Consider the following 11,436-nt stretch of genomic DNA (forward strand, 5'->3'; position numbering starts at 1 on the left):
TAGAGCTCAAAACTCAGAAGATCTAACATTTTTTGGCCTTTCGTGGCTTGGTAGAGAGCAGAGACCATTAGTATGAAAATAGTTTTTTTTTTCGATTACAAAAAAAAAAGTTGATCTTATTGACCAAAAAATAAATGAAAAGAATTTATCTCAACAATTTGTAATCATCATGACATCATGCAAATTTAAGTAATTAATTTGTTGCTAATCACCATCGTAACTACGCCTTTGAGGTAAACATTTCATAACGTTATTGAGTTTACGGGGTTAATTTGCCCATGCAGACCTCGCACCCGGTCACAGCTAATCAATGTTTGCACACTATAAAACTCCAATAGTACTCAATATATAGTCGTATATACGGCATAACCAAATTAATTCAAATCCCTCAAAATTAAGTTGTGTTTAAGCTTGAAGCTTACTCGTTGCTCACACGAAGTTCCAAGAGTCAATATCGAAGAAGAAAAATATTCAGTCCCTGTTTGCAACTTGCATGTCCTCTTGAGTCTTAATCACTATGTGGATCCTTATTGGCATGGGAAATGAAGTTGCAAGACACTAGCTAACACTAAAATGACAGGCTAATCAATTAATAATAACTTGCTAAATGAGACGGTGCTGGACCGAAAACAAAGAAGCATCGCACACGATATGCGACTTTTTCTTCCCTTTAATGAATGCGTTAAGTGACTTGAAATGAAGGGAACTACAAGAATATGAATATTGGCCATAACTGGGTCCAGTATATGACGGTGATGACCACCACTATATGATGTCACGTACTATTTCAGTTTTGGATCCTATTATTGTATTGCAGATACTTTTCCTACCATGCCTAGCAATTAACATAGAGTTTAATTTGGAGAGGTAGTTAGTCTAACTCAGCTACTAGTGTAGGGGATATTATACTTACACTTTCCGGCCTAAACCTACTGGAGGTAAAACATATGTGTTTATCGTCTCCTTTTGGCATCAGAGTTTTTGTTTCGAGTCTTGGATGATATGTGGTTGCACATTGTTCACACCCCTACTAGCATAGAGCTAGTATGGCATGCCACCGCGCATAAGCATCATTCTCTAGGCAGATCTACAAGTCACTATGTGGCTCAACCATGATATTCATAGCGTACCTCGTCATACAAACTTTCCAATGATAGTCGGAACTCACCAAGACAACACCGGGAAGTCACATTTCCGACCTCATCAAGATGGTTCCATAGTAAGCCTAGAGGGGCACTTGTCCCACATTGAATAATATGTAAATGAGAGGGGTTCTCTCACCTATAAAAGGGACCCATCATCCCACTTAGAAGGGGGATCACTACATGTATAACTTAAAGCTATTTGCATATACTAGTGGATTCAAGTGGACGTAGCTTACCCCAAGAGAGGGAGGTGAACCACTATACTTCTCGTGTTAAACTAACACTCACTAATAGCTAATTGTACGATCAGCCACCCATCCGGTAATCACAACGTTAACATTGGCGCCGTCTGTGGGAAGCTGACAATTAGCTTCATCGTTGACCACCAACAGACTTCCCACGGTCCCCCACACCCCGCAGTGCATGAGCTTACTACGGCGCAGTCAGATCTTAAAAAAAAAATTATGACCCTCCCGTGGTCCATGCCTTCCACAGTCATGTTCTTCCACGCTCCTGCTAGCACGGTGGACATTCTTCCACACTCCTACTAGCATAGTACGCGACTGCTAGCACGGTGCACGGCTACTCCCGTAGTCCCACGACTGCTAGTACGGTGCAAGACTGCTATCGTAGTCCCATGACTGCTAGCGTAGTACGCGACTGCTAGCACGGTGCACGGCTACTCCTGTAGTTCCACGATTGCTATCGTAGTCCCATGGCTGCTATTGTAGTCCCATGACTGCTAGCATAGTACGCGACTGCTAGCACAGTGCACGGCTACTCCCGTAGTCCCACGACTGCTAGCACGGTGCAAGACTGCTATCGTAGTCCCATGACTGCTAGTGTAGTACGTGACTGCTCGCACGGTGCACAGCTACTCCCGTAGTCCCATGACTACTAGCACGGTGCAAGATTGCTATCGTAGTCCCATGACTGCTAGCACTGTGCATGGCTACTCCCGTAGTCCCACGACTGCTAGCACGGTGTAAGAATGCTATCGTAGTCCCATGAATGCTAGCGTAGTACGCGACTGCTAGCACGGTGCACGGCTACTTCCGTAGTCCCACGACTACTATCGTAGTCCCATGACTGCTAGCGTAGTATGCGACTGCTAGCACAGTGCACGGCTACTCCCGTAGTTCCACGATTGCTATCGTAGTCCCACGACTGCTATTGTAGTCTCATGACTGCTAGCATAGTACGCGACTGCTAGCATGGTGCACGGCTACTCCCGTAGTCCCATGAATGCTAGCACGGTGCATGACTGCTAGCACTATGCACGACTGCTAGCACAGTCCACGGTCCTGCTCCCGTAGTCCCACAACTACTATCGTAGTCCCATGACTGCTAGCACAGTGCATGGCTGCTAGCACGGTGCACGGCTGCTCCTATAGTCCCATGATTATTATCAGTCCCATGACTGATGCTCCCATGGTTCCACGGTGGAACTCCACAGTTGACCTCCACGGTCCTACTCCACAGTTGACTTTCACGGTCCTGCTCCACGGTTGACCTTCGCAGCCCTTCGTAGTCGCCAGAGAAAAGAAATCATTGCACAACGAACTACGAGACTTGCTTGCAAAGCCAACCAACCCGCAACAAAACACTACCATAACACAAAGAATTGAAAGGAAAATATCTTCAAACCAGACATCTCCTCACGCAAAGCCAAAGCGGCTGCTTGGAATCATTCCCCGCGTAAGGGAGCGTCATGTTTGGACACGTCCAACATGATTTTGGTACTTGCATAGAGCGCAACTCCACTCCACATCGGCATAAGATAAGTAAAATGCTATGCCTCCCTACTCCTACTGTAGAGTTAATTATTACCATGTCTTAGCATGATTTTATTACGCTATGAAGCATGCCTACAACATACCGCACTTGATATGCATGCCCACATGGCTTTCACGCATTGCCTACAACACTTTGTAGAGTTAGCTAGCAATGGCACTTAGCCATATCTTATATGCTTAGAGAATGTGTGACGCACACACTTGAATGTCAAACTTGATTGTGCTAATGAAACTAGGAATTTTTCTAACCATTGTTCAAGAGAACAATTAAATTCCTTATGCAGACTGTTTCATCACACAACACTCAGACATCACGGAGTCATAAATTCTTTCCTTGCCAAAAAGTGAGAGACTACGCCCAAGAGAGCTCAAAACGTCCTACGCGTAACGCTTATCTACGCTACGATGGATGCACTACGCCCAAGAGGGATCAAGCCGTGTAAATACGCGCACTACGCCCAAGAGGACTCAAGACGTCCTACGCGTAATGCTTATCTACGCTACGATGGATGCACTACGCCCAAGAGGGCTCAAGCCACGTAAATACGCGCACTACGCCCAAGAGAGCTCAGACGTCCTACGCGTAACACTTATCCACGCTACGATGAATGCACTACGCCCAAGAGGGCTCAAGCCGCATAAATACATGCATTACGCCCAAGAGAGCTCAAGACGTCCTACGCGTAAAGCTTACTACACTACGATGGACGCATTACGCTCAATGTCAGCATCCAAAAGACGTCCTACGCGTAGCCTACTACGTTACGATGGACACACCACGCTCTAATTCAGCGTCCAAAAGACGTCCTACGAGTAGGTCACTACGCTAAGATGAACACACTATGCCCGCAGTGGCTCAAAGCCATCCTACGCGCACTGCGATATAGGACGCACCAGCCTTCAGAGGCCGCACTAGCCTTCAAAGGCCATATTGGCATATAGAAGCCACACTCGCCCGTAGTGGCCATATAAGTCCAAAGCGTCATCGCGGAAGACTACTTCGCCTAAGCACACCGCACACATAGGCCATATCACTCGAAACCGCCTCGCTGACTAGGGGTTTCGGGGACTTACGCACACTGGTGTACTAGATCATATTCAGGACCATATATATATACACGCATCATCATGTGTCAAACACACATCGCGCCCGTACATTATTATGCTATCCATGACAACGGACATACTTCGTGCACATATGTTTTTATCTTTTGTTATGCAGGTCTGAGAGTCCCTTCTTGCTCAAGGAGTTCGGGGACTGGTAGGGGTATGCCACCGCCCGGACACTTATGCTTGGTGACATGTTGATTGATAAACTCCCCAAGCAAGAAGTTCCTCTTACTTAGGGACTGCGGGGGGACATGTTGACACCCCTACTAGCATAGAGCTAGTATGGCATGCCACCGAGCATGAACATTACTCTCTAGGCGGATCTACAAGTCAATATGTGGCTCAACCATGATATTCATAGCGTACCTCGTCATACAAGCTTTCCAATGATAGTTGGAACTCACCAAGACAATACCGGAAAGTTACATTTTCGACCTCATCAAGATGGCTCCATAGTAAGTCTAGAGAGGCACTTGTCCCACATTGAATAATATGTAAATGAGAGGGGTTCCCTCACCTATAAAAGGGACCCCTCATCCCACTTAGAAAAGGGATCACTACATGTATAACTTAAGGCTATTTGCCTATATTAGTGGATTCAAGTGGACGTAGCTTACCCCAAGAGAGGGAGGTGAACCACTATACTTCTCGTGTTAAACTAACACTCACTAATAGCTAACTGTGCAATCAGCCACTCATCCGGTAATCACAACGTTAACACACATTAATCTCTCGACAACCATGAGTAGTTGGATGATCTAAGACCATTACTATTGACGATCTTTGTGTCATCTAAAATGCTTTTAACATGAGAAAAATTATCTCAATTGATAGTTTTCATCCTTTAATTTTCTACCGTCGAAGTAAAATTGATTTTCCGAATCCAACCGAAAGTGGAAGCTTCTGTGCTTTGGATAAGCAGAACAAACTCAACAAAGAAGAGTACGCGAGAGTGAGAAAGTGAAAGCTTAAAGTGATTATCCCTAGTGAGATCTTAACGCTTCATATGGAGCTTGTTTGTCGAGATTTCTAGTGCAAACCATCATTTAACTAGAATATTTTGAAAACACCTAGCTACGAACCATCTTTCTGATGTAGCCAGAACTAAATTAGAATGAAAAAAAACAGTTTAGGTATCTTTATATTAGAGTTATTCTTTATATCTTGATTAAGCTGCAAAAAATCGATATATCATTCGTTTGTTCTCTTTCTCGGGCTCCTTTGAACTGGCCTGCTGGCGTATTGGGCCTTAACAAAACCACCTAAAACGACGCCGTGTGGTGTCACACATCTCTTGCGCGCCGATTCGCAAGTCCGGGTTTTAAAACGATCACTCACTCGCTCACTCTTCGAAATCCAAAAATCCCCAAAAAAAGAGAGAAGAAAATGGAGGACGCCTGCAAGTCGGCGCTGAACTTCTTCTCCGACCAGCAGCTCTGCTACGCCGACATCCTCACTCCGCCGGAGGTCATAGCTCGCATCCAAGTCGCCGTCCTCAACTTCCTCCGTATCTTGACCTCGCCGGACCCCGCCATCTCCGACCTCCCTCTCGTAAGCCCTAACTTCCTCGATCGTATCCCTCTCTGCAACTTGCCTCTCTCATTTGACTCAATTCTGACCAGGTCGCTAGAAGCTCGAGCAATAGCCGAATGAGTCAGGGCGTGGTGACTCAGACCTCATGGATTTTCCTCAGCCGCTCCTTCTGCACCAGATCGCTTCTCCGGCCCAATGCCGCCAAGGCCTTTATCAGAGGTCAGTTGATTCTATGTATTGATCGGTTTTCGATTTCGATTAGCTTTTGTTTCAATTCGATTAGATTGAAGTGTGGAGTTAGTGTGACTGCAGTGTGGAAGGTGATGGCGATGTGCTGTGAGGTTTTGGGGCAGGGAAAGAGAGTCACGCAGAGGGAGCTTTTCTACAAGTTGCTTTGTGACTCGCCGGAGTATTTCTCATCGCAATCGCAGGTGAATCGGACTGTCCAAGGTCGGTTTCTTCTGTACCAAGCTAAAATACATCCCAATTTTCAATGTCTAGTTCGATTGGAGATAGCATTGATATTGATTGCGTGTCTGTGTGTGCAGATGTAGTGGCATTGCTTCGCTGCAGCCGTTACAGCCTCGGAATCATGGCCTCTAGCCGAGGACTTGTCGCAGGCCGCTTGCTGTTGCGGGTGATGTATCCTTGTAACTCTCCGCCATGGATTTTTATATCAAATGTAAATGTCAGATGCAGTTTGGGTGCCTAATCATGATATTTGCTATAGGAGCCGACCCACGAGGTTGTGGACTGCGCTGCCTGTGGATTTTCTGGGCATGCTATCACTGGTGACTTGAATACATTAGATAACTTGATGATGAAAACAGATGCACGATACATCATTGTAGTCGAAAAGGTTAGTTATTTCTAAGTTTGTAACTAAGATTATGATATGATGACTCAGAAGTTCTCATCTTGTTGCAATCTTCATTTGGTTGGATATGATTAGCATGCAATATACCAGCGGCTGGTTGAGGACCGTGTGTTCAACCAAATTCCCAGCATTCTCATCACTGCCAAAGGGTACCCAGATATTGCTACAAGGTAACAACTGAACAAGCCGACTTCCATTGCTCCACAAAACTATATTAGAGTTGTCATACCTATTGGATATGACTCGACCATTGTTAAATAATGCAGGCTGCTGCTTCATCGATTGAGCAGTGTATTTCCTGATTTGCCAATTTTGGCACTAGTTGACTGGTATGATTTATCTGTTGTTTTAGCGTATACAGCAGTAGTTTCATTGCCAGTTCTCGTGTTTTGACTGAACTATTTTTGAAGGAACCCAGCTGGTTTAGCTATTCTGTGCACTTTCAAGTTCGGGAGTATAGGGATGGGACTGGAAGCTTACAGATATGGTACTTTTCTGTCTAATTTGATATTGCAGTTTGCTGTTTATGCAGAATTTCCCTAAATGAATTCACTTTATGTTTTAGCTTGCAACGTCAAGTGGTTGGGAATGCGAGCGGATGACATGGACCTCATACCTGCAGAAGCTTTGGTTCCACTGAAACCAAAGGACATCCAAATCGCTAAAGGCTTGATGTCGTCTGACAAGTTGCAGGTTAACTACAATATCATGCACCTGAACATTTTGTTTTCACCAAAATTGAGATTATTGACTGAGTTTAAATTGTGTTGCAGGAGAGCTACAGAGAAGAGCTGAGATTGATGGTTGAGAGTGGTCAGAGAGCAGAAATTGAAGCACTGTATTGCCACGGATATGATTACTTGGGGAAGTTCATAGAAAAAAAAATTGTACAAGCCAATTACATCTAACCTTGGCATAGTCACATACCACAGAATGGATGCAGATCATGCTTGAAATCCCCCATCTTTTAGTCAGATAGTATTCAAACAATAGTAGTTGGTTGACAGTAGGCATTGACATGTTTCAGGAGGCCAGAGAATGAAGAAACATAAAGGAATCGATTACACTACCATCTTATTTTACCATTACAATATATAGAAAATATCAACTTCCGAATTACTGCTTTCAATAGGGGCAGATTTAGCACGTAAAAAAAACACTCATTTTACTTTCAATTGATTACTACAACTAGCAAGGGCATACTTGAATAATTTACCTATAAACTAGGCTCAGCTGCAATGTGTTTAGATCATTATGTGCAGATCATGCCGCAAAAGTTCCAAAATTGGCAAATGAAAATTAATATCACCTCAGTATTTTCTATCAATATCTTCAGGCTGCCTTTGATCTGAGACTCACTTTTTTTCCTTCCACAATAAACTTTGTGCTGCCTTCCAGCTGCAGTCAGAATAAGAGATTATAAGTTGAAAAAAAAAAAGAAAAAAAACCAGCAAAAACTTAGAAATGCAGCAGGGATCAAATGATCTATCTTATAAAGGGGAATCAATTTGTGCCAACATAGCTCAATAGTTCATGGTGCTTGTACCTTTGTTTTTAAGAAAGCAAGAGCATCTTTTTTTGAAGAAAAGTCGGAGAAAACAGAAGATGAATGTTCATCTATCAAAGCTTTCAATGCTTTCAGTTTCAATGAATTTCCAGGTGCCTGCAAAAAGGCTATTTATTAGTGCCAGAAAATTTTATAACATTAAAATTCAAATGCAGAAAGATTCAGGACTCACCTGACAAAGAAGCTGTTTACATAGTTTTTTCAGCTTCGTTTTTGGTTCATCACTATTACCAATTTCTAAAGAACCAATTTGTTTGTCTTCAATGGGAGAACCAGGATCGGCAGAACCTTCATCTTCACTATCATCAAATGATGTCTTTTTCCCCTCAAAGTAGCAACCCGCTACTTTCTTTTTACGGTCCTTAATGCCCAGTCATTGCTTTCCAGTTGTGGATTTGTCCTGAGCATGCAAGGCACAACATAAATTGTCTTACAGATAACACAACTCCAAATATGCCCCAATCCTATCTAATAGCTTTCTTATGTGCTATAAGCAAGAGGCGGAAAGAGTAATTGCATCGAGATACAACCATAAAACCATTTACAGCAAGCAAAACATATTACTGAAAAAAGAGCCAACCAGAAGCAGGATGCACATACCTGAACAAGATTGTACAGATTTACTTGATCATCCTCATAAAACATTTTTCTCTCATTCCCTTCAGACTTTTCTAACTTCCTTCTTTTCAATTCTGCCCCAAGCAAACCCCCAGGGACAAACCCATATTTATGGCCCCACCAATTTGGAGGAATCTCTTTACATGTGGTTTCTGAACGAGCACGAAAAGATCATTGCACAAACAAGGACTGGTGAAAAGGTTCTATGACAAGTAAATAAGTAAATGTAAGACCACTAATCTCTCCAGTGAAAAATACATTTACAAGTTCCACAATTTTCACAAGAAAAGACTTTCCTGTAAAATCAGTTCTCCATTATAATAATGATTATACATATAATGCTTCATTGCAACAACAATTGTTAAATGCCTAACTTCTGGACAAGGAAAATCTCTTTGTATATATAATCACACACACACACAGAGTGGTCGTTAGCCAAATTTGATGGCAAAACATTCATCATGGGTACCCTTTGATGACCCCTCTGAAGTCTCAACCAAGGTTGATTAATCAACCACATTACTAGTATCAAAAGTGATTACAAAAAATCACCATGTAACTTTAATATGCATCACTCTGAAGGAAAGCGATTATGAATTCATGTACTATATCCTTAACTAAAGTCTACGCAGGATCTGATATAAAATGCAGTTAACTTTCTTGCATGTACATCTATAAAATGCGTAAATTTACCTTCAGGACATATAACTTGAATCTCAGTAGCCTTGTCTAACGCATCATCATGATATTTTATCTCTGGAGACGCTGCCCTTTTGACCTGTAGAATGCAGGCATAACTACAATCAGCAATGCCAAGATGTATGCCAAGAAAAATTCAGGACCTTATATACAAGTTTCAGTACCACCTTTTACCATTACTTAAAATAAAATTTCCAAACCCTTTAAACAAAACTTTTGTTTACTCAAATTACAAAGATAAATATTCTCCACCGGATCACTTACAAGGATTCCTTCAAGATCCTTGGAAGAATAAGCATCAACAAGCTTTCCCCTTTCTCTTCTCTTATATCTGATAATCCCAGGCAAAAATACAAAGAAGAATGAGTGAAACAGCTGGTAATGAAAACCAATGAGATCTCGATAAGAATTACACTAACCTTCCCTGTGGTCGAGTAGCCTTGACAACTGGTTCCTTGACAGCACTGGGCAATTCATCATCATCGTCATCGCTTTCAACTTCAGAGCTCTTCCTCTTCTTCTCAGCAGCTATAAAACACATCAGCATCAGACTATAGTCATCAAATTGTCATCAAATATGAATAACGATCGTCAAGAGTCAATACTTAATACATACCTTTATCAATAGTAGATTGCGCCGCTTGCTGCGAGAACAATAACAAATGAACCAAATGAGTCCCATGTCAGTAGAGTTTGGATATGTATGAGCCCGGAAAATTTGATTACCAAGAAGAAAGCAAAAAAAGCTTACCACTTTCAGTCTTTTGAGGATGTTGTCGAATTGGGTCGTGTCAAATGCCCACTGATTAGGCTTCTCTACACCAACACCTATTCCAACAACATATGAACACAGCTCATATATTAGACTTCATATTTGTACATACAAATTAAAAAAAAAACAAAACAAAACAAAACTTTAATACAAAAGAAGAAGCTTTTTTTGTTTTATTTACCAGCAGTGTCCTGCTTGTTCTTGACTCTAACATAGCCCTTGATCCCCTGCTTGTCTTTCCCAAGCCCTTGTCCTTCTTCCCACCCCTAAATTGAAAATCTCAACAAAACTCTAATTTAACAAACGAATCAAAATTGAAGTGAAAGATTGTGATTTTGTGTGTGTGTGTGTGTGTGAGAGAGAGAGAGAGAGAGAGAGAGAGAGTACCATTTGCTTCATGAGGCGGAAAGCGGCGGACTTCTTGGCCACACCGACATAGTTGACAGGGCCTTCCGGTGCGGCCATGGTTTATGACTCCGAGCGACGAGCTGCGATTTGCAGCCGTCTGTTTCTTTCTGTGTTTCCGGCGGTCGAGGAGTAAAGAGAAGCTTTGAGCTCCAATAGTACAAACCTAAAATAGAGGAAACCGAGTTTGCACTTTGCACTTGTATGTATACGACGTCGTGTTGCTCTACCAACTTTATATACCCCCTTGATTTTATTTACCACAGTAAAATTAAAAATTAATGTGCCACCAAATCATCATACCGATGGAAAACTCAATATTGCAATTTGCAAGTTCAATGAGATGTTTATTTTGATGGTTCTATGTGTGCATCACCTTTTTTTTTTTTTTAAAAGAGCACATGGTCCAGGCAGAAGGTGGATCTAAGGTTCGAAAGTTAAGTGAGCGGAAAAACTTGAATAATTAAAACTCTTGAGTAGAAAACATACAATAGTTTGTAGAAGAACTAGAAAGTGATAGAAATTTTGCAAACCAAAATAGTAAATAAAAACTTACATAAAATACTTTATCTAAAAAACTCAAAACGATCAATCATCAATATCACTAACTCTGACTTAATATTGTCTATGTGTTTGTTAGTTAAAGTTGTAATATATAACTTCCTACGTCATAATACTCATAACAAAACTAGGTTTTGTCTGAGTTGTACAATTGCTCTATCCGGTGGAAGAAATTTTTTGGCCTAGCCCTTTTTTATTTTGCCCAGCGGCTGCTGGGTGTGCCGTAGTGACAATGCCTCTAGTCTGGTCCTTTCTTTGAACCCTCATTTTCTTTTACTTAATATAAGAGGGACAAGAATTGTCTCTCCTTGCTTATCCAATTCTTTATAAAGAAAATATATATTTCAATTATA

The 11,436-nt window shown here is 41.9% G+C and overlaps 2 protein-coding genes across 3 annotated transcripts; one reads left to right on the forward strand and one right to left on the reverse strand.

Moving 5' to 3' along the window:
• The first annotated feature begins 5,437 nt into the window (after positions 1–5,437).
• LOC126795983 (meiotic recombination protein SPO11-2) lies at positions 5,438–7,565 on the forward strand. Of its 2 annotated transcripts, none has more exons than XM_050522715.1 (11): positions 5,438–5,602; positions 5,674–5,803; positions 5,897–6,034; positions 6,133–6,221; positions 6,315–6,443; positions 6,537–6,631; positions 6,728–6,790; positions 6,872–6,948; positions 7,027–7,154; positions 7,235–7,389; positions 7,465–7,565. In XM_050522715.1, exons 1-10 carry the CDS (start codon positions 5,438–5,440, stop codon positions 7,367–7,369), a joined length of 1,149 nt encoding a protein of 382 aa, XP_050378672.1. In that variant the 3' UTR covers positions 7,370–7,389; positions 7,465–7,565. The 2 variants fall into 2 exon arrangements, with proteins under 2 accessions (XP_050378672.1, XP_050378673.1); XM_050522716.1 differs by having other exon boundaries at positions 5,457–5,602; positions 5,886–6,034.
• On the reverse strand, positions 7,511–10,705 carry LOC126795984 (G-patch domain-containing protein 1). The gene is given in 11 exon segments (XM_050522717.1): positions 7,511–7,859; positions 8,008–8,124; positions 8,201–8,428; positions 8,629–8,798; positions 9,340–9,424; positions 9,610–9,676; positions 9,765–9,873; positions 9,962–9,989; positions 10,097–10,173; positions 10,299–10,383; positions 10,505–10,705. Coding segments are annotated over 11 exon segments (1,110 nt in total). The 5' UTR covers positions 10,583–10,705; the 3' UTR covers positions 7,511–7,793.
• Between the last annotated feature and the right edge of the window lie 731 nt (positions 10,706–11,436).

Source organism: Argentina anserina, chromosome 5, assembly GCF_933775445.1.
Source record: "Argentina anserina chromosome 5, drPotAnse1.1, whole genome shotgun sequence".
Classification (NCBI taxonomy): Eukaryota; Viridiplantae; Streptophyta; class Magnoliopsida; order Rosales; family Rosaceae; genus Argentina; species Argentina anserina.